General features: G+C 31.9%; 2 protein-coding genes across 2 annotated transcripts; both read right to left on the reverse strand.

The window, feature by feature from the left end:
- Window positions 1–5,879: 5,879 nt before the first annotated feature.
- LOC113848148 lies at window positions 5,880–7,879 on the reverse strand. Its single transcript, XM_027477542.1, has 2 exons — window positions 7,443–7,879; window positions 5,880–6,108 (listed from the first exon to the last, which is right to left on the reverse strand). Exons 1-2 carry the CDS (start codon window positions 7,847–7,849, stop codon window positions 5,880–5,882), a joined length of 636 nt encoding a protein of 211 aa, XP_027333343.1. The 5' UTR covers window positions 7,850–7,879.
- Window positions 7,880–10,969: 3,090 nt separating this feature from the next.
- Window positions 10,970–16,808, reverse strand: LOC113846459 (transcription factor MYB25-like). Its single transcript, XM_027474762.1, has 2 exons — window positions 16,221–16,808; window positions 10,970–12,114 (listed from the first exon to the last, which is right to left on the reverse strand). The coding sequence occupies exons 1-2, from the start codon at window positions 16,540–16,542 to the stop codon at window positions 11,222–11,224; spliced, it is 1,215 nt and encodes a 404-aa protein (XP_027330563.1). The 5' UTR covers window positions 16,543–16,808; the 3' UTR covers window positions 10,970–11,221.
- Window positions 16,809–22,920: the final 6,112 nt, after the last annotated feature.

A 22,920-nucleotide genomic window follows, 5' to 3' on the forward strand; every position in this document is an offset into this window, starting at 1 on the left:
CAATTGCGGGAAAAGAGAAACACGCGTAGATGAGCTCCAAAGAGAGTGGATTTCCCCACAAGTCAAAATTGTGTTACCTCCTACAATGACATACTTTTATAAACTTTGTCTTTTACCAAATAATTACTAACTAGTTAAAAGGATAAAATCATACTTATGCAAGATACGCTACCATTTAACTAAAGATAATGTCGGCAACATAATATACGCAAAGAACTTAAAGATACATGTCCCAACCATATAAGATATATATGGAAGATGCGACCAACATTCTAATTCTAATTGTAATTGAGAATGGTAGCCCATGGCCCTGGCCATTAGTGGTTGCTGGTTAATGGTTAGGATCACATGAATCTATTCATGTCTCCAACGGGCAGAGCCATGTGAGCTGTGGTCTGATCCTATTTCTGATAACTGGTCCGGTTGAGCTGACAAGGATGCTATTAAGCGACAAATTACATTGTCGTTTTCGAATCTGAATCATTTCATGCATGTTCTCATGAAAATGCTGTTGTTAGCTAGAGTGGCCACGGGCCTCGTAACTTATATTGGTGTTACAAGAGGACGTTTATTTGTTGAAAAAAAAGGGTTTTATTCAAGTTGATAACTTTTCTTGTTTTCTTGTCCCCATTGAAATCTCCGTATCTACTCAGATCTTGCTTGATATTTGTTACCAAGTACGGGCTTCAGATAGGGTAGTGATTTTGGAGTGAATGTATTTCTTATGAAGTTTGAAAGATGAAAGCGTTTTTATATCAATTTTGTCTCCAAAAACAATGTCTGGAAGCTTGGTCTATCTAAATGTTCAAGTTTTTCCTTTTTTCGAGTGGTTGAAACTATTGATGTTTGAGAACAGGTAACAATAAAATTTTTAACACTTTTTCTACAATATATTATTTATTGTTAAACAAAAGTTTCATTTAAAAGAGAGTGAAAAATACAACGGTGAGATATTTTCGTATTACATGCATAATTAAAACATATATTGAGAGTGCACTGCTAGTATTCTTTCAAAAGTTTTAAGAATTAATTTTATATATAGTTTCATTAAATTAATAATAATTTAGAAAATAAGATTTCAAATCAAGATTGATGTGTTATTTTTTACTGGTAGCTATTGCTGACCTTTCAATTACCTCTAGAGTCATGATATTTGAAAGGAGAACTTTCGGCTTTTCTTGCTCCTTAATTTAATTATTACTTGCTATATATCACCATCGTGTTAGTTTTTGAAGTGAGATTTCCGAATAAAACTCCTTACACGGACGCAGGTCTTTTATGTCGTTGCATCTAAATATTTTTACAGGTTAAGAAAACATTTTAATAACATATTACGCAAAGTAACAAGTTAGATCCTCTCATGCAGCCTTCTCTAACCCTCTAGTACAATTTCTAATCCAATGAACGAGATTGATAAAAAAGAAAAAGAAAAAGATGTAATGAAAAAACACAGTAGTTTATCTATAAGGAATGGAAGGTTCAGCCGCTGCAAAATATCTAAATTAGAATAGTTTTACAATTTTGACTAAATTAAGAAAGTCAAACTTTTTTTATTGAATCAGTCACAAAAATTAATAATAACAACTTGCTAGAAAATGCGTAGGCATATTAATAAGATCTTGTATATCTACTTGCTTGCTGTTTTAGAGGATAAAACGATGATCTATGTAATTTGAGAATTGCTTATTTATATCTATATTTTGGATAGATAGGTTAAGTAATATCCAAATAAACAAGGATATTTAATGCCATATTCTAAGATAAGGTATCAGCAATCTCAATTTCAACTATCCTCAAGTAATTAATAATAAAAAAACCTTCGATCGTCCATGTTTATCATTTTAATATTGTATAAAAAAATCATTCGAAGTTTTGAGTAACTAAAAAGATGTTGCAATTAAGTATAGATACTTAGCAAAATGTTGCAATTAAGTGTAGAGACTCAAATTAATTTTATAATAATTGCAGTTGCATTACAAAATTAGGTCCAAAATAACTAACAATATGAGATATATAATGTTTACTAAGCTCGAGCAACAACCAAATTACATATCCTCATGGCCAACTTTTCGAAGTCACGAATCATGACACAGGTAACGAAACAATGAAAACCAAGAGCTATAAAGTTAAAGGACATTTACAAAATATTGTAAAACGCTATATACTAGCTAGGTTTTTTATTTTGGAGATAAACATAATAAAACATAATTAGAAGACCAAAATATTTCATTTAATTATCATTCATTTTATACATTTTTGGGTAAATTTTATAATATTATGCTGTTTATTTTGATTTTTCATAAAATATTTAATCTTTAATTAAATAGTAACGAAAGTTTAAAATTAACTTAAGAAACTAAAATTATATTTATTTTTAAAATATATCTTTGTCTTTGAACTAAAAAACAAATTATATATGCATTTTTATCAATAAAAACATTTTTTGTGTTATTATGTTCATTAAATAGTTTAATAACTGATTTTATAAAAAATAATTACATATATATTAGCTTAAAAACTTTTAACATTAGTATAAATTTTTAAGCATTATTACCATAGAAACTTGTAATTCTTTCCATGCATACAACCAACTTATCTTTCACTATAAAAGAAATAACTTTCATTAACAACTTAGTGTCAGATGTAGTTTTCATTGATAGATATTTTTTTAACAAAATTTAAATTATTAATATAGACATTTTAAGTATATACTAACAATATGATATATTGTACTCATAAATAATTTTATTAGTAATATATATATATATATATATATATATATATATATTAGTATAGTTCATTATTTATTAAAACAAGTCTTTAAATCTTTTATTAATAAATAATTTTTATCACACAAAATTTATATTAATAAAGATTACTCTAATACCTAATAAATTTATTTGTGTTAATAGAAGATAATTTTTTGTAGTGTGTATTTTACAAAGGACTCACCTGATATCCACTCTTATAGAATAAATTAAAATCCTCATTCTTAATAGTAAGATAACTCTGTTACATATTTTTTTTTTTTCGTAGCTATATATTTTTCTTATTTTCTGGCACATATCTTGTAAGCTTGTATAAAGTTAAATCAATAATTTTTACAATTAATTATTCAATTAAAGAAAAATTTTAATTCAAACTTTATATTTACTTGATCAACATTATGCATAATATAATTATAATTATAAATTAACATTAAAATCGTATTTTATTAATTTAATGTTCATATTTTTAATATGAAAAATTTTTGACATTGTATTTTATTATAATATATATATATATATATATATATATAATTTTTTACATACATTTGTAAATATTTGTAGTTAACCTTCATAACAAACATGATATTATGGCTATAAAAAAATTAATAATAAATGAATGTAAGTGTAGCAAGAAAGGAGGGGGCAGAGTGGCAGATCATGCAAATTAGCGAGCGCCAATTGCGCCGAGTTATTGGCGGCAACTCGTGCACTCACTCAACTATTGTCTATTTGCCTTCTATTATTATCAAGAAAATGCTAAAATAATATTTTAAAAAATTAATAATATATTTTTAACAATTTTTTATAAAATTTGTTTATTAGTTTTTTAATCTTTATTCTTAAGATACTGTTTAATAAAACATTTATTATTAATCATAGGATTCTAATTACACTGCCCCAAACACTCTTTTATGTCCTACTCTTTTATATTATCTCATTTCTATATCTGAACAGGTGAGTTACCTTGAGCTTCTCTGCAAGCAGATGTATAATATTGAAGATTCGAGAGCAATGTATCATGGATTATTTTAATCTTTAAAATTATAAACATTACTTGTTTTAGTTTTCAACTTTATATAAAATTTCCTTTAATTTTAAGTATATAAAATCCCATTTACCTTAATTTTAGTGGGTAAATGTTTTTTAATTAATTTAAAATATTAAAATAAATTTATTTATTTAAAAATCAATATAAGGTTTTATTTCAGGCAATAAAAAAAATTAAAAAAAAATTGAAAAATACGTTTACCCGTGTTTTTATCTGTCTCTTTCACCCCGAAACAAACTTTTCGAAGGCATATTATTTGGACAGTTCATGACTGACCCATCATGTTGTCACATGGCATTCATGAATTCATCGATTCAGAGAATGTCTAAAAAGATAATGTCTTACACATATTTTGTCCACTCTTTCTTTTTCGAATAACATATACATTATTTATAGGCAAAATTAATAAAAATTAGAAAAAATGCAACAAAACCTTTACAAATGTTATTTTTAATATTATCATTAGTATATAAATACTGCACTATGCAAAAAGTTATTCTTACTCTACTTAGCAATACCTCTCTTGATTATGGTATATGTAGCATTAGTTATCCTTTGTTGGGTGTATAACAGTCACACATTTCCTTATCAGTGACATGAATTTTTATTTTTGGGTATTTACATGGATATATACAGAAAAAGGACCAAAAAGAGAATAAGAAGGTTATGTTTTATTCAAAATCTTTATAACATATTTGGACCCCTAGAGAAAATAGAGCATTATATCATGAACTGATATTTTTCTCCCTCTTCGTATAATAGTTATGTGAGAACCATCACGATATAATTGTATAAAGGTGCATATAATAATTACCTATTTAATGGATCGAATCTCGCCTTAAAGAAGTCACTGTTAAGCCATGCTATCAAATTATTGAATAAAGTTATTCTAGTCTCCAGTAAGTGATTTGGTGCCAGGTAAGGAAAATGTATTTTTTCAGATTTGAATCTTAACAAATATTATTTATAAATAAACTTTATTACTCTTTTCCCGAAGGAATTAATCTGAGTCTACCAAAATTGATACTTGGCAATGTAAAGATTAATGGGCTATCGCAATATAAAACAATGCTATGACTACTTTTCAAATAATATAAATTAGCACTTGCATCGATTTTATTCTTACAAACATAACATTTTACTATAACTTTTCTTCTTCTTCTTTTTTTAATTTGAAAGGTCTTAGGTATATTAACATTAGAATTTATGAATATTTCTGATGTCCCAATACAATTACATTTTAGAATAAGTTGACAAAATAAGATATTGACTGGATGATGGAACATAAATTTTCATAATATACACAATCAATATTCGGTATTTTCCTTCGATTTTCACATTTTTACTTGCCTTTGGGGCATTCGACTTTAGTTATTTCCCCCTTGAATGTTTCTTGGTCTGAAACTACCTCATGAAGGTAAAGCCTGGGGAACTCATCCAAATTTTTTCTTTACAATTCCAAATTCAAGATTGTTGATGCTAGTTATGAAAGTCTACTAAGGGCTTATTTACACACAATCAATTCCTCAATACATATTTCAACAAAAAATCCAAACTGAAATTAATTTATGTGCACATTCCGATTATGTTTAACATTTTAAAATCAATTTTACTTAACTTTAAAACAAATTGACCCAAGTCAACCTTATTGTACAGAATCATAGGCACACCACTAGTAAACATTCATCTATTTGCTTTGTCGCCTTAATATTAATTAACATATATAATAAACACTATATCAAACAAAAGCATCTTTTCCTCCACATGCCAAGCTTGTCTCTCTCCATTTCAACACATTTCTACATGACTACAATGTTATATAAATTTAATTAAGGAAAGAAAATAAACGTCCGTAGTACTATTCTAAATTGAGCAAAATAAGACCAACAATAATACAGCCAAAAGAATAAAATACACAGATGAACATCATATGTAAAGAAAGAAAGAGATACCAATCAACTATGCAGGCACAGGTATTGAGTTTGATACCTGTTTAGGGCCTTAGGTTGGTCTAATAACCCTCTATCATCTTAACCTGCTTCATCCTCAAGTTACACAGGAATTCAAGAGGGCACATTAAAGTGAAAAAGCCAGGATATAACAAAGGCAAAGACCATACATGCTAGCAGGAAATTCAAAAACCGGTGACCCTGCCAGAAACTTCGAGTTTCTGCGGGTGGTGCTGGTGGTGGCACCATGGAAGCATCACTTGCCTCATTCCACTGTTCTGTCATTTGAACTTCAATTGCACCGGCAACATTGTGTGCAATTGATCCACAGATTTCACAAGTTCTGTTGATCATACAAATTAAATAACTGCAGTTAACAACTAAAAATAAAGCACTGGTTCAGTAAATTTGTAATAGTTTTAAAACACAAGTAGAAGTAAATTTGTAACAAGAAAGTGGAAGGATGTCACCTACCAAGAAAAGTTTGTCATGATTACCACCAAAGCAGCATTGTATTCTCATATATAATCCCCGACGCAATTATATGCCTTATTTATAAGTAGAAACTTCCAAAAACTAAACTGGGATTTTATGCACTCTTTCTATCTTCTCATATTTTTGTTAAACCAAGCAAATATAAAGTGATTTTCATTCCAAAATTTCCACTTTCCACCGATAGAACTATGTGTCCAATTTCCCAAAGTATTTTTCTTTTGGCACACTTTGACGCTTACATTATCATTTAGTTGAATTTTGAATTTGGAAAGTGCTAGAGCCTGTCAACAATAGGTGACACTATTACTTCATGAAATGCAGGTATTGCAAAAGTAGGGTGAATGATGTAGCTATTCTTGATTTTTTTTTTAAGGAAAGAAAAATGGAATCAACGAACAAGAATGACCTAGTCAATAAATAAAGAGATAATTATACAGACCTCCCCAGAGGTTAACGTTAATTACACTGACACATTTCTTGATTGGAAAACAACACCTGCCTCCCATAAATTGAGTACTGCGTCTACATTTTGAGACATTCTTCTTTTAAAAGAAATTCCACATAACTCATACTTTTATTTATGGACCATACATACAATCTCATTAAAAATAACAAAGCAAGGGAAGTAAGTGTAGTTTTCCAAACAATAAAGGTTTCAGCAATTCAGTGTAAATTGTGTAATTAACACTAATACACATGCTTGGAGAATCAAACCTGCAAACAGTATATTTTCAGCTCCCCCCACCAACATTCTTTCTTTTAAGCATTTAATCTTATCTAAATAATTATTGGAACAATGTTGCTTAATTTAGCTCACACTATGTCCTGTATGCAAGAGAAGAATCAGATTCACACATCACTATTAAGAAACTTCATCAAACACAGTCCTTTAACCAGCATCATTATCCCAAATCCTCTTCACATCATAACCACGTGCTAATGGTATTTCAGCAGCAAATAGACAACTCAAAAAGCACAAGATTTGGTAAGAGAGTAACCATGCCTCAAGTCAAATAAAGGTCACAAGAGTATCTTGTTCACAATTTCATCCAAAATGAAAAAAACCATAGCAACTTAAGATAGTGAGTGCAGAATAGCACTCATCAATTTTACAAATTCAAAATACTTTGCTTAGTAGCACAAGTCACAAACCATTCCAAAGACATATAAAAGTGCACTTACTTGTTTCCCTTGATCTTGAACCAAGCCTCAGCACAGTGTTTGTGAGCAGCAGCCAAATCATCCTTGCAAGAACATCCGAGCTCAATGGGGGTCCCAGATTCATGGTTGGTCATATCCATGCTGAGATGGCAAATCCTACAATCCCTCTCCACATTAGCCAAATTCACCTTCACCTCAGAGACTGCACCTTCCAGATCCACCTCAACAGAACACTCTGATGCAGAGGATTCTCTCTCCTTTTCACAAACTCCCACAATCTCAGTCCCAGAATCATGGGATGACCTTTGCTCCTCATCTGACCGGTCGCCGGAGTCAGAACACCCTTCGCCGCCGGCAGAACTCCGATAACAACACCCATTGTCTATGTCAACAACAACAACATGAGACTTGTCCTCAGTAATTAACATTTTGAACACCCAAGTTGAGAATCTTCATGTAATGACTCAAGGAGGCAAAGATCATTAATACCCACCAAGTTTTTAAGGATAAAGTGTGCGTCTTTCTGAACCCCAACACGAGAAAGGCAAGAGTTGTGTGCAAGGTATTACTCTCGTGTGGTAGGTGATCCCTCTCTTCTGAGTCCCTGACAGAACCTTTGAGAGAGAGAGAGAGAGAGAGAGAGAGAAATGAATCAGAAAAGATGATATAAGAGAAACAGCATTATGATTATCCAGTGATCTGATGGGAGGAAATTTGGCAAAACATTTTCCTGATTTTTTTTGTTTGTTTCTATGTAAAAAAAAAGGGGTGTTGGAAATCTAACAGTGTCTCAAAGTATATAGTTTTTAAATACCATGTCTTATTTTCTCTATGTCTATGTCCTTACCATAATAACAAGCAAAAGAAACCTTAAAACAAGAGAGATTCTTCAGCACGGGTCATGGTTGAAGTGACATGGTCTAATGAGTTATGAGATAAGTGGACCCCACCTTTCTTTTTCTCTTGATGAGTCTGTGGAGAAAAAAACGGTGGTTTTTCTACCGTAGGTTGCCAAATCATGGGTGCGACAGAGCAGAAAATGCAAGAAAGAAGGAAAAGAAAAGGGAATATGAGTGAGCATTGAGAATGAATTTGAAGAGTGTGCTTATATGATAGATAGAGGTCACTCAAAAGCTCTTTCTTTTGACGCTGCCACCAACAGAGAAAATTGTGAAAAGCACAAAATTCTTTGTCCTCTTTTCCATTCACTGCTTTTCCTTTACCCTTTTTTTTCGTTGTCTTTTTATGTATTTTTCGATTTTCTTAATTTCTCTAACCTTATTAACTTGAAAAAAGAAAAAAAAAAAATACTATACAGTAGTTGAATGAATGACATGACAACGAAGATAACCCATCATCATCGGGTAAAATCTTAAAGTTTTTTTTAATTCATGCATTGCTTTTTTTATATTATTTATGCAATTGTTCTGCAAAACTTTAAAAGTTATTGATAAATGCTTACAAATTCTGTAACGTTATATTTAAAATTTAAATTAATGCATATTTACTGAATTGAATTTTGATGTATTATTTACAGATAAACTTTCATAATTTTTAATTAACTTTGATAATTTGTGTTATTAAAAAGTTACAATACATCATTAAATAATAGTATAAAATATACTGGAAGTTCTGATAATTAAAATTCAACCTATTTTAATATATAACGTCTGGCATGCATGTGCATCGTGCAGCCTGATGATGTAGTTACAACTTTAAGGCAATAGTAAACATATAGTCGTTACATGGGACAAAAGAAATGTTTTTTTTTTCTTTTTTAATATTTAGTTATCGTATAAAAATAAATTTTCGTTTAGTCCAAGTAAATATATTATAATTTTGTCTCTATAGTATGCTATTGTTATAATATCATATGCTAAATTAAGGTACAATAAAATACAAAGATAAAATATAATTAAAATTGATATAACATATAAGGATTAAAAAATGACACAAATTTCAATTTTTTAAAAAAATTTACAGATAGTGCGTACTATTTTTATATTGTTTGTACATAAGATAAGGAGATTTTGACTTTTCAGATACATTACATACTCATAACAATATATATATTCCTAAAATAAAAGGATAGAGTTTGTATGTACGTTCCTTATGAGATGTAAAGTACGTTAGAAAACTACATTTAACATTAGTAAGAAAATTGTGTGCATTAAATGAGGTTTTTTATGAGTAAAATTTAATAAATTATGAAATAAAACAAAATGACTAATTATAAGATTGATATACATAATTAATTTAGATAACTAAGAAAAATATCAACAACTTGGAGAGACGAAAATAATCTAATTTGAGAATACAAGTGATTGAAATTTGAATGGAAAAATAAATTTAATATAAAAAATTAAGATTAAGTCTATGATTTGGGAAAAAAGAGCAAGATAGAAAGTGTTCTCATTATAAATATAGAAGTTGATTGATATTCTTAACGAAATTGTATATACCTTTTTATTATTATTATTTCTCGTGCTTTTTTTTCCCTTCTTATGCAATTTTAATCCAACATCAATTGAATGTTTTGCCGTTACTATTTCAGTGATATTTCATCTAATATCACTTCGATTTCTTTTTTAAGAACCAATAGTTATTTTCAAAGATAAATATTTTACAAAGCACTAAATATAAAAAATTATATAAAATGTGTTTTTCCCCGTACTAATATAATTTTATTTTAATTTACTGCAATATTTTTCAGCTTACCAGTCCACAATGAATGCTGTATAGTTGTCTTATATAACTCACTGTTAATTTACATATTTTTAGTGCCGTAATGGTAAATTGACAAAACTAAATATATGTTTTGATAATATTCGGTGATAAAGATAATTGCCATGCGATGTTGAACAAAGAGAAAAAAGTCTACGTGCAATTGATCATTTCCTCCTCTTATGGAAGAAATTTGCTCGAGAAAACATCAGTTAAATATTAAAAAAAAAAAGAAAATAAATGTATGCATTTTATTGTAATCTTAGTTTATGTTTTTTGGAACATCAAATTAATCACTTTCTTTTTTAATTATTTTGTCTGGTCAGTTTCCTTTTTAAACCCATCATAGACGGGCCAAATGCCATGTTTCGATGATCCAAGATACTGGTTTCACCCTCCATCGTCTTTATGCATTATCAGGAAAAACCGCTGGTTGGCCCGCCAACTCGATAGTCAGCCAAAAAAATCCTAAATGGGGCCAGGCAAAATGTTAAATGCTGCAGATCTTGATGGCTACATCAACCTTATAGAATCACATGCTTCACCCCTAAACAGTCTAAACCTATAAATTGACAAGATTCACATTGAGTCTTGATTTTTTACAAATTTGTGCGACTATAGTACACTTTTCAACATCTATTAAATAGATTTTACTCGGTGAAACTTCGCATAAAATTTACTTAACAATGATGAATGTTTGAGATAATGGGTTACTAGTATTACTTGCAAAGGTTCTCTGAGACCCAATAAAAAAAAATCAAAAGCGACTCGTGATGTTGATGATATCATGTATGTAAATAAATCTACGGGATAAAATGTTATGAAATAAGAACGGAAATATTCCTTTGCTAGATCAAATTGGTATATATATTTTTCATATTGAAGTTGGATGTACTTCAAGAAAACTCTTAACGTCAATGAAAAAGCCGAAAGAGAGCTACTCACTCAATAAAGTTGATGCTCTACACTGTGCGGTTGACTGTATTGAAACAAACTTATACCATCTATGATCTATCCACCCCCCATAAAATGTCACAAATGAAGGTTGAAATCCACCTGAGGAGCTAACTTTAGGATCAAACTTCCGCAGGCATTGCAAAATGTTGCCTAGCCATCTTTGTCGATAACACTTCTTGCATCACACCCAAAAACTTGCCAGGTCCCTCCTCAAATTGCATGTAGTCATTCTTAAGACCTTGTCCTAAGAAGCTTGTTTGTGAGGCAGTGGCAATCCCTTGAGATGCTGTCAAATTTGTTATATTCTCAATTTCCCCATCACTTTGATTCTGAAGGCCACTCTTGATCCAAGCTATATTGTTTAAGTCTGTGACTATTGAAATCAATTCATGACTAGAGGAGGAGGGGGACTCCAAATAGTCAACAAACTCAGGACCAAGAAGTGACCTGTGCGAATGGCTTTCCCTCAATTCTGTTGCACAGCAGCCGTGACCACATTGCAATGGAACTGTGGGCTCACATCCAATACCATCAAATAACTTGCAGGATCCTACATTTGGTTTGGGGGATTGGATCAAAGGACTCTGCCTTGGGAACATCTTTGAACATGATCCAGTTCTTGGCCTGCCTTGAGGATTATAAACACTAAATGCACTAATACGTGCTACTGGTCTAAAAAGGATAGGATGTCCCTCCACTGTAGCATTATCTGTTCTTGGAGGTTTATTTTCATTATCCATCATGAAATTTCTGACTTCTTCAGGATTATTGTTTATATCCCTGATTGACATGGTTTCTTCAGAGGATGCCTTTGGTTTTTCAAAACTACCATCTTCAATCACATCAGCATGTGCTGGGACATATCTTCCCAGTTCCATACACCTGCGCTTCAGTGTAGAATTCCAGTGATTCTTGATGGCATTATCTGTTCTACCAGGAAGAAGCCTAGCAATTGCTGCCCATTTGTTTCCATGGATTGCATGGGCTGAAACTATAATACTATCCTCTTCCTCTGTAGCAATTTAAGTTTCATTAGATTTTGCCAATTTACAGCACAATATTCATAATGCCTGGCTAATTTGTCAATTAAATCATAGCAAATCTACTTCAATAAAATATATAGCGTACATTAGGAAAATTCACTGGAAAAAGAGAATATAAGGATTTAGACATGGTCTCATGAAACTTCCATGCAGTAGGCAGGCAGCAACTATCAAGATTTTCTTTTCATTAAACTCAAGAACATCACATATCAAAACAGTGAAAACAAATAATGTTATTCAAGTTGCGCTTTAATTTCAAAATGCTTGGGTATTCTAAACTAACCATTATTTTTCAAAGACAATAATAAAATATTGTTTATGTTTCTGGTTTCCTTATTAAAATCTAACGTGAGTTAATTTTTGTTCCCAACCTAGTGTATGGCATGTAGATCTTTGGGTTCACTCCTCCCTTCCTAGTTTGCTTTCCTGCTCTCTATTTTTTTCATACAAGACCACAAGGCATGATCACCCTTTTTGGATCTGGAACCAATCCCTATTCAAAAGTCAGGTTGGCTTAGGCCACTAGTCTTTTACAGTAGATTCAAAAACATTTAAATAGTAGGTAAAGTCTATCCACATAGAACTCAATTTGCCAGCAAAGCCACACTTGGTTACTGCTCTCTCCTTTGTTTTCTTACCAAAGTCCACCTCAACACTGTCAGCATAAAGCATAAAGCATAAAGAACATTTCAATGAATTCATCCAGCCCCCTTTATCTATTCTAGCATAAACCAAACTTGATGAATTTCACCAAGCCAAAACTACTCATATAATGCATCACTTGGCACAGTTCCAAAATTTAATGTTGATTTGTTATGGATTTCTTCATTATGAATATTGTCTGGAAACTCCTAATACTCCATTGACCTCTTGTCAGGGCCAAGGGGTGTTCCTTCCATAAACCAAAGGGACTTAACTATTGTGCAACATCTTACCATTATATCTGGCACTCTCCCATGGTTATGCTGCAATACCATAGATGACTTGAAGATGGCTTTTGACTAATCTTTTGTAATGTGATTGTGGACATAAGTTTTTATGTCATATAATTGTGTCTCAAACTGTAAATTAGTAATATAGCAGAGAGTTAAGCAATCAGACTTGGGGTTAAAGTATTCTGACGATCGAGATTCATGCTTGGTCCTAGTAACTTTTAGGCAGTTATTTTAATTCTATTATATTATTTGTCTCTATAATAAGTAGTTCACTGATAAGAACTTAGGATTATACGAGGAATTGAAAGAGACAGTCCTGTCAAGATACTATCTCAAGAAGTTGCTACAATTATCTTTTTCAGAAACACATGACAAAAGCTGAGAACAACAAAGAAAAGAGGAAGCTCCATTGAGTCATTTGTCAATGGGTCTTACTAAGAGTTGAAGAAATACTTCAATAAACTAGGAATCTATGGCTCATTCGTGTTCAGATCTCAAGTGATAGGATTTAAAACTTAAAAAAATGGATTTATAAACTGTTGATTGGAACATCAACTGTTGAAACTGTGATAAAATACATGCACATGAATAACAAATAAGGAGGTTGTTAGAATTTACTCCCTTGATTTTCCAATCAAAGATTATAAATCTATACTTTCCCCTATAAGGTGCACTCCTTGCTTTACAAGAGTCAAATCCTTAATACAATATCATTGGTTAAAATAGATCATGTAACTTATGAATAGCTTAATAACAATCAGCATAACCAATTATATATGCACTATAACAGCAGGTAAAATCTTAACAGTGTGCAAAAGAATATACATTTTGTGACTATATTCATGACCTAAATCAGGTAAATGTCATGATGGTAAGCATCACAATCAATAAATATTTAGTAAGTATAAAAAAACTGAATAACCACATTTGAAAGTCCTTTAGAAAATACTACCCTCACCAAAACAAAAGTGGTAACTAATTTTTTTTAAAAGCTCCAACATAATCATTTAATTCTAATTCTAAAGTGATAGTCCAAAAATCTAATATAGTTAATGACTAGCAAGATTCAAGCTTACACCAGGTGAAAGGCATATATAAACTATAGTCATTAATCATAGTTTTCAAAATAGCGTGTAAAAGTTAGACACAGTGTACCATGTAGTGTGGCTATCTAAAATCAAATAATAATTAAAATGATATCACCACACAGGTTGACAAACGGGATAGTGAGGAGCTGGACAAGGTCTCACTTCATGAGATGATAATAGATGAACAAAATAATTAGAAATTACAATGAGTATCAAAGTAATGATGAAGCTAAAACTGATAGATGACACTGATATCACGCTGCCAGTTTCTGAAACTATTTTGATTGCTTCTTACTACATAAGCTGGTTGGAATATGGTTGCTAAAAATGGATTCAATTAAAATGCCAAAACAAGAAGGAGAAACACTGAAGATCAACTTCAACACAAAGAAATAACAATGTTTTTTGCTGCCACTATAAAATACTATTCCAACTTTTAAAACTCTTAAAAATGTAACATCAATGAAAAATATATAAAAAATGGAGATTGGCTCAAGAAAATGGCAAACATATTTTATATATACTTCATATAGGAACACCAAAAATCTGGATTTATTCCACTTTGAGAATATATTGTACTTGTATTAATATACATATATGATAAGAACCTTGAAAAAATCACACAAGAGCTAACCATTGTAATTGGAGAGTCTAAGGCCTTGTAAAACCCTCATTAAAATCCTAGCATTTCACCGCACTCTGCAGTACTAGTGCTCAGATGAGTTGGCTGTGCACTAGCCCATTGACTAGTTTTGAGCAAACAATGCAATACCGGTGTCACCTCCTGCGCCACTCAATTTCAACTAAGAGACATGGCAGAAGGATTTATACCAATTGATAAGAACATTGAGAGAACCACACCACAAAACTTAAACATGGCAGAAGGATTTGATACCAATTGATAAGAACATTGAGAAAACCACACCACAAAACTTAGTTACTGTAGTTGGAGAGTCGAAAATCTAACAAATCTCACGTTAGAATCTCATGCTTCCAACGAGGTATTCAAGTCTCATACCCTGTAATTGGAATCCTAACAATATATTACTCAATTGTAAATAGGACCATTTTAAAGATTTACAGAGAAGAATTAGAGACATCTCCTCTTCACTAACATGTTGTGTTATTATATTTAAAACATTTCACAATATTTTAGGAATTTTGAAAAGAGAGGAAAGGGCAACATTTTGATTTTTAATAAATTTATTTTAATTTTTTAAATTATTTGAATCAAGGATAGAAAATAATAGATTGACATAACAATAATGCATTTTTATTAAATCAAAAATAAAAATTTTACTCTCTCTTTCTCTTTAAATCCTCCCTCCTTCCCCTTAAACAACCCCATAAAAAATAATTTAAATAACACAATAGTATCAGTTGATTCCATTTGTTTATCTCTTTAAAAGTTATTCATTGATATTTAATGTTTCTATTCGATAACGGCATTCCTATCCCTCAAACTTATCACACTGACATATAAAGATGCTCAGAGCATGAGCTCACCGTTGCAATAGTTATTCCACCACCCATTTTTCTAGTATATCTCTTTAGAACTGACATATTACTGTCGTTTGGAACTCCAAATTTTAAAAGAAAAGAAGAAGAGAATGATCTAAAATCAAACAATAAGACAATATCTAGGATACACAAGTTTAATCTTTCCCTTGCTAAAATGGACTCAAAAAAGTATATAAGTCCTTCAAAATTGAAATTCAATTGCAAGTGTCTGCAAAGCTCCAGTGTAAAAACAAGGGGTGCAGTTCTGTGTCTTAATAGCTCCAAACCTTCTTACATAATGCAAACAAAACAAAAACCTCGCTTCTATACATGACCACCATAATCAAATAAACAATGTTATGTAAGAACACAAGCTACGAGCATCATCCAATCCAAAATAACAAACAAATAAAATAAAAAACCAAACAAAAAGTAAGGGCATAATATTTAAACATCTTTAAATCTAAAAAAATAAACACACACTCTCATTTAGTCATAGCCTAATTCTAGAAACATCGACTAGGCACGGTATCAGAGAGGAACCGAGATTACCGGTGAAGGGCTTGCGTTTCACGGAAGGGTCAAGCTGATTACACCACCGGAGCCGGCACGACTTGCCGGACCTCCCCGGTACTCCCCGGGAAATCATGCTCCAGTTCCTCGCCCCGAACTGTGCCACCAATCGGCTCAGCACGGTGTCCTCCTCCGGCGACCAAGGTCCCTTCACTCTTCCGGCGACTGAGCCGTCACCAACCACCGACACCTCAGCATCAACGCCCGCAACTTCCAACTCCTCGCCGCCGCCGCCTCCGAGCTCTTCGGCGGCGACTCCATTACGTGCGGTTGGCTCGGCGGAGCGGTCTTCTTCGGTCATGGCGGTTTTTGGTTGTTTCGCTATCTGTTACTGTCAGTTTTATTTTTAGCTCCCTCTCTCTCTCTAACTAACCGCTATTCCGATTGGGGCACACGCAAAATGTTTCGTCCCCGTCTTTGCCCATTTTATAACACACTTTTCGTCAAATGACTGATTTGTCCCCATGCGTCGTCAACTTAAAACGACGCAGTTGAAAGAAACTCAGGCGAAATGCGTGATGAGCTTGTGCCGTTTCGTAAACGTCCAATTTCTTTAGTTGACTTGGAATGTTTGTTGACCTCTGACACGTCAGATTACGGGTTTAAAAATGATCCTTAGGTTAATTATAATTTACCCTACTTGCCACCCTTTCTTAACAATCGCCCTTGGAATTTGAATTTTGAAGGACAAATAATCATATTTTCCAGATTACGAGTTTACCCTTCCGTATACATACTTGAGCTCTCTTTTTTTTTAAAAAAAATATTTTTTTTAAAGTGCTTTTATTATTTAAACAAAATGTTTGTTTCGGTAAAAAAAAAAAAAACATGGAAGTTAATAGAGGGATTTGCTTGTATCATTTGAACAAACAATAAGTGTTCACCTAGTCTATTGAATTGTAATTTGTCTAATCTTTTATATTTATTGGGTGAAAACAAAAATATTTTCTGTTCCACTATTACAAGTCGGAATTTTGAAGAGAAAAATTTACGTTTTGGCAAACATCGAGAATGAGCAGAGTAGTTAATGCCCGTGACGGGACTGATGCGTTTCTATTGTGTGCTTCAGAATGGGTGCGACTATACCAGCGTCACAGAAATGTTTCTTTCAATTTGAAACCCTAGCAGAAAAGAAGTATTTAGAAATGGATATTTAAAATAAATTAAAAAAATAAAAGAGGTGCAGTTAGCAAAAAGAAGGAGTGCAAAAAGGTTGACCCAAAACACCCAAATAATGGACCTTTGGACCTTCTTCTAAGCCCATTTAGAATATTTAGTCGAGCCTTGTTCGGTTGACCCAAAACACCCAAGACATTACAATGATGTTGAGATGGATCAGCCCTATCTATTCCGCAGTTACTTCAAGTTTTGGTATTCGTTAACGAATAAAAAATTGATTAGTATATTAATAATTTTCTTAGTTCTCTAATTAGTATTTTAAGAACAGTGGTTAATTCTCTCTCTCTCTCTCTCTTGTTGGTTTAAGTGAAAAAACAAAACTTTAAACAAATGACTTGTGTCGTTGTTATACAATTCTATTTGTACGTGTACTTTCTCTTAAGAAAATAGTATCTTTTTAAGCATAGTTTAATTTTCTAGTAGTCGTTTAGAAAAGTTTGATAGGATTATATAAGATAATAAAAACAATTGAGTAGGGGATGTTAGTTCTGTTTTACTTCCTTTTCAGATTTTTCATGAATGGACCCGGTTCTTCATGGTTCGTAAGAGTAATGATTGATTGATTGGTGTATGTTTGGTATACCTCACTTCGTACCAGTTAAGTGGGTGAGCAGAATATAATTAGTGTAGGAACATAAAAAAAACTGACCTAATTGCAATTAATTATATGATAAAAATTAACATGATATAAACGACACATATGACCAGTTGTTCATTTAACAACTAAATTGTAATTGAAAGAAAACAATGAATAAATAAACAAATAAGTTGTCAATATTGATCGGGGAATAAATATTTTTATTTAATAAGTATAATATTCATTTCGTTTTTCAAATATGCAGATCATATTAGTTTGGGTCCATGCATATATATACTTCGATTATTAATACTAAATTATTGAATTTTGTTAATATTTATTTCTTTAAGGGAACTGAATAAGGGTAGGTGTGAGTGTGGGAAAAGTGGAAGGGTTAATGGGTGGGGGGAGCAGGAGAAATTTGCTTAGGAGAGGATCTCGATCCAATAATATAAGTCTTGTCATTAGTTTTATTTTATTATTATTATTAGAACAAGGTGGAAACTGAAAAATAGACGTAGGACGAACAAAAGTAAACTTATCTTGGGACTTTATAAACACGCATCTCAATCAAATCCTCCCAACCTTAGATCCCCAATTTATGGTTGCAAACTAAGGTTCACACAAAGTGCAATACAAAAGAATGAGAAGAAATTGACGAAAGGAGTTTAAATTGTAGACAGGACAAGGGCTTCACGGGGCCACTATCCGTAGCAAGCACAACCAATCCCTTCTACGCTTAAAAGCATTGTACGTATTTATTATTAAAATTATTATTATTGAAGAAATATATACTCTCTTTTCTTTTGGCAGGTTGTGTCTTCTTCACAAAGCTTGTGTAGTCCAAGAGGGAGACAATTAAACTACATATTCACACTTGTAGACAATTTGTACACTCTTTTGTCTAAAAATTCTACTTCACCTAGGACCCCATCTTCGTGTACAATTTCAATTCCATGTCATTTCATTAGAAAATTTGAAGTCCATGCACCCCTATTTATAAGAAAAATGATGACAAAAAAACCACGCATATATTCTTGCCACTAGATTACAACGATTTTGATGGTACAGTTATTCCAAAAAAAAATTACCAACCAAAGTTATTTATTACTTGGTATTTTTCTTGGACCGTTAATTTATGTTGATCAATTTATTATTTACTTAATTACGGCTTTGTTGAAAACAATTAAAGAAAAATTTATTACCATGCATAATAGTCATATTCAATAGGGTAGGTGGAAATTCTCAAGGAAACCATGAGTAACACAGTAAAAAGGTATGCTCAATTTAATTGCATTTTAAATTTGGCTAAAGAATGACACGTGGAAAGCTTATACATTAATAAAAAGAGTAATTTTACATTTTTTGTGTTGGTAAAGCCATAAGTTTCATTCGTATAATTGTGAAAAATATTGTTTAATCAAATTAAAACTAGCTAGATATGTTCACATCAGCAGTACATGTGCAGAGAAATGTGTGTCCCTAACTGACTTTCCCTACGTTAGTAGATTAGAGTAAAATGAAACTTTTTGGTGTTTGGGGTGATTGATAAAGAGAGTTAACATCTCATTCTTTAACAAGAAGGATGGGGGTTGGAACCATGTGATAAAAGGGATCATGAGGAAAAGTACTGGCTTAAATTTAGGACATTGGGAGTCATGTGCTAAGAATAAGGACGTAAAACCAAAAGAAGACTCTTTTATTTGAAAGAAAGATATTGCAATGCTAGCAAGCCTCTATTTTTAAATTCTTTGGCTCTCACCACGTGTATGATTCCATTACCTATGGAACACTAAGTGTGTGTCTCAAAGCAATATACAGAATTGCCTAAACAACTTTCACTGCCTTGGATTCTAATTAAAGTCCATAAAAGGATGTGGTTTTTGAGGTACAACTGACTCAAGGTCAATGGTTTTAAATTGCCATATGCTACTTCAAATGTGGCTACAATATTGTAGTTTTATGTAGGGCTCTACTAAATAAACCACGATTTTAGTGGTGTACTCCTACAAATATTTCCACATTTTACAATTGCTAAATTTAATTAACTATAAGGGTATCATATAGGTGTTGTAATTATGTGTGACCACAAAGCCTAATCCACTCATATGGTAATGGAGAACTGTTTGGTTCAGCAAAAGATCATGTCAATATATGACAACTCATGTGTGGTCAGTAAACTTTGCCCAGTTACCTTTTGTGCATAAAATGATCATGCTCAACGGCGAAAAAAGATACTTTATTGAAAGTTGAAAACGATTTGTTGAATATAGGTAATGATCAGAATTAAAAAAATGTCCAAATGGGGTAGAAATGATTTTTAGCCAAGCTAGGATGCATAGAATTATTGCCTTCTCATCAATATATCAATCGGCACTGTTTTATTCATACCCATCAATTGCAAACTAGCTTGCTACCACTTTGTAATGGAACATAATTAGGATTTATTTATTTATTTACCAACAGTGGCATTCTCATCTCGAAGGGGGAGAGAATATGCGCATCTCAGGTTGTTGGGAGAGAGGTTACTTTTTTCCTTCCATTCATTTCTGAACCCATAAAATGTACTTGATTAAAATCGAGAAAGTTACTTACAGAGGATGAAATGTTCCTACAGAGAATACTCATTGGAAACCCAAAAACAGACAGACAAAGAAAAAGAAAAATATATGCATAGATCACTATTTAAAGGCATATAGTAGAAACATGGAATGGTCATTAGTTCATAAATCTTGATGCATCAATGGCAAAAGGGTGTCTCGATATTCACCTAGTTAAAGTTAGCATTTAACTAGAATGTTGTAATTTTTGTAGTATATTTGGTACCCAGCAGTAGGGGCTTCCTCACTCTAGGGTCAGAAATATATGTATGTACTGTAGATACACTGACATATACTGACATTCATGGAAAACTACTTTGCTAAAATATATAGCAGCAGCTATATATAGGGTGAAAAGGCAGAAGACCTTATAATAAGGTAAAACGCGGTTCAAGAATAATTTACCTTGGTGGGATCCAGCCCCCGCTGGACTGAAGAAGTGGATCTATTCAACCATGCTCAGCAAGCATGAGTAAGGTAATCATTAAGCCTAGTTTTGCTAAAAATAAGAATCTAACACAGGATTCTAAAAAAAATGTTAACTTGCATCTGAATATTTTATAAATAGAAAAAAGGGAAGGGGGGGGGGGGGGGGCGAACAAGGGGAAAAAAAATAAAATTGGGTAGGTAGGTGCAAGCGAGCAACAACATAGTAAAAAATATGAACTTACATGAATTATGCCACTCTTTTTCATATTGTAGAATGTAGTTTCTATGTGAAGAAGTGGATAGTGAAGTATCTCCGATGTTTTGTGAAGCAGTAATTAGAGGCTGTCCACCAGAAGCATCAGAGTAGAAGAAGCCACCAAAGGAGGAATCCAAAGGGATAGCATGATCCCAAATATTGTGGGAAGGGAAAGAAAAGGACAAAGAGATTTTTAAGACTAAGATTTGGGATCAATGCGATCCCTTTGGATGCCTCCTCCAGTTGCAGTGGATGAAAAACCATACTTCACCTTCTGAATTCTTCAAGACTCATAGTGATGTCATGTGTGTACCCCCTCCCCTCTCCTTCTCTTTCTGCAGGCTTTTGTGTCTGAAGGAAAGTGGATAGATATGGCTCTGAGTTTGAGGGTTTGAAGTGAAGGAGAGGCTTTCAAAGTAAAAGAGAGCTAGTGCTTATATTAACAACAAAAACTCTCTTTCCATCATCCTTTCTTTTATTTCAAATTTTTCTTTAAATTTATTTGTATTTATTATGATTTGTTGAATAATATAAAAATGTTTTTTTAACAAAATTATGATATTTATTGTGATGTAGACCCCATTCCATAAAAATCCAGACACCCGGAAAGAAATTTTACCCGACAATGGGTCAGCTATCCATTATTGGAAATTCTCTACAAGTTGGCTAGCAAAACATAATAGAATTTTTATTCTCTGTCTTCACAAAGAAGTAATTTTATTCTCTATATTTTCTTTTCTTCTTTTTTTAAATGAAGGTTTGTGGTCCAATCCATGTTCCCACTCACACACAAACAAACTATAATAATACTCCCGTTCAGAAGTATGCCCTATAAAATTTATGGCATTACATAATACGTATAATTAAATATACTTTATCAATGATATGAATGATCATATATATGACTGAACCAGAGACTAAATATATGCATACTGGGGGGTATTTGAGGAGATCCAAGTTGTGTTTATCGGTCAAAGATGCTTAACATAACGCATTACTTATCAATTAATTAAATTACATTCTATAAACCATAAAGCTTATTATTATTATTTTTATATTGCTAATAACTTTGTAATTCTGTGGTGCCCAACTTCTTTTAAAAAGTATTTGGTTTCATGTTCCATATCTAGTCCACACTCAACCATCATTTCTCGTCCTCTTACATCAAAGTCCTAAGATCTCTCTTGTAACAAAAAAAAAAAAAAAAAAAAAAAAACAGAAAAAAAGAAAAATAAATTGATTTCTTTTTTCCGCTAATCTACTAGTGCAAAATTTTAATATATTGTAAGTTAATTGTACATACAAGTACAATTAATCAATCTTAAAACCAACCAATTCTTCGCTTAAGCCATAATCATGTTCCAAGCTTATGCACATAGATATCACCTTCTTCTGTGGAAAAAAAATGTTATTTGTAAGGGAGGTGTATTTATTTATGGAAGGAAGAAGTTTGAACCAAATCAATTACCTTGACAACATTGAGACATAATGATATATATTACCATCACTAAACATTGTTTTCAACTTGAATTGAGTTTTTGTAAGCTAAACAAGGGCTTTAATTACCTAAATTAAGGAGTATTACAGTTGCCTTAAAAAATTGTAGTTAATTAAAGAAGTAGTTGAAATAAATGAATT

This window comes from Abrus precatorius, unplaced genomic scaffold (genome assembly GCF_003935025.1).
Source record: "Abrus precatorius isolate BTA unplaced genomic scaffold, Abrus_2018 Scaffold8, whole genome shotgun sequence".
NCBI classification, from domain to species: Eukaryota; Viridiplantae; Streptophyta; class Magnoliopsida; order Fabales; family Fabaceae; genus Abrus; species Abrus precatorius.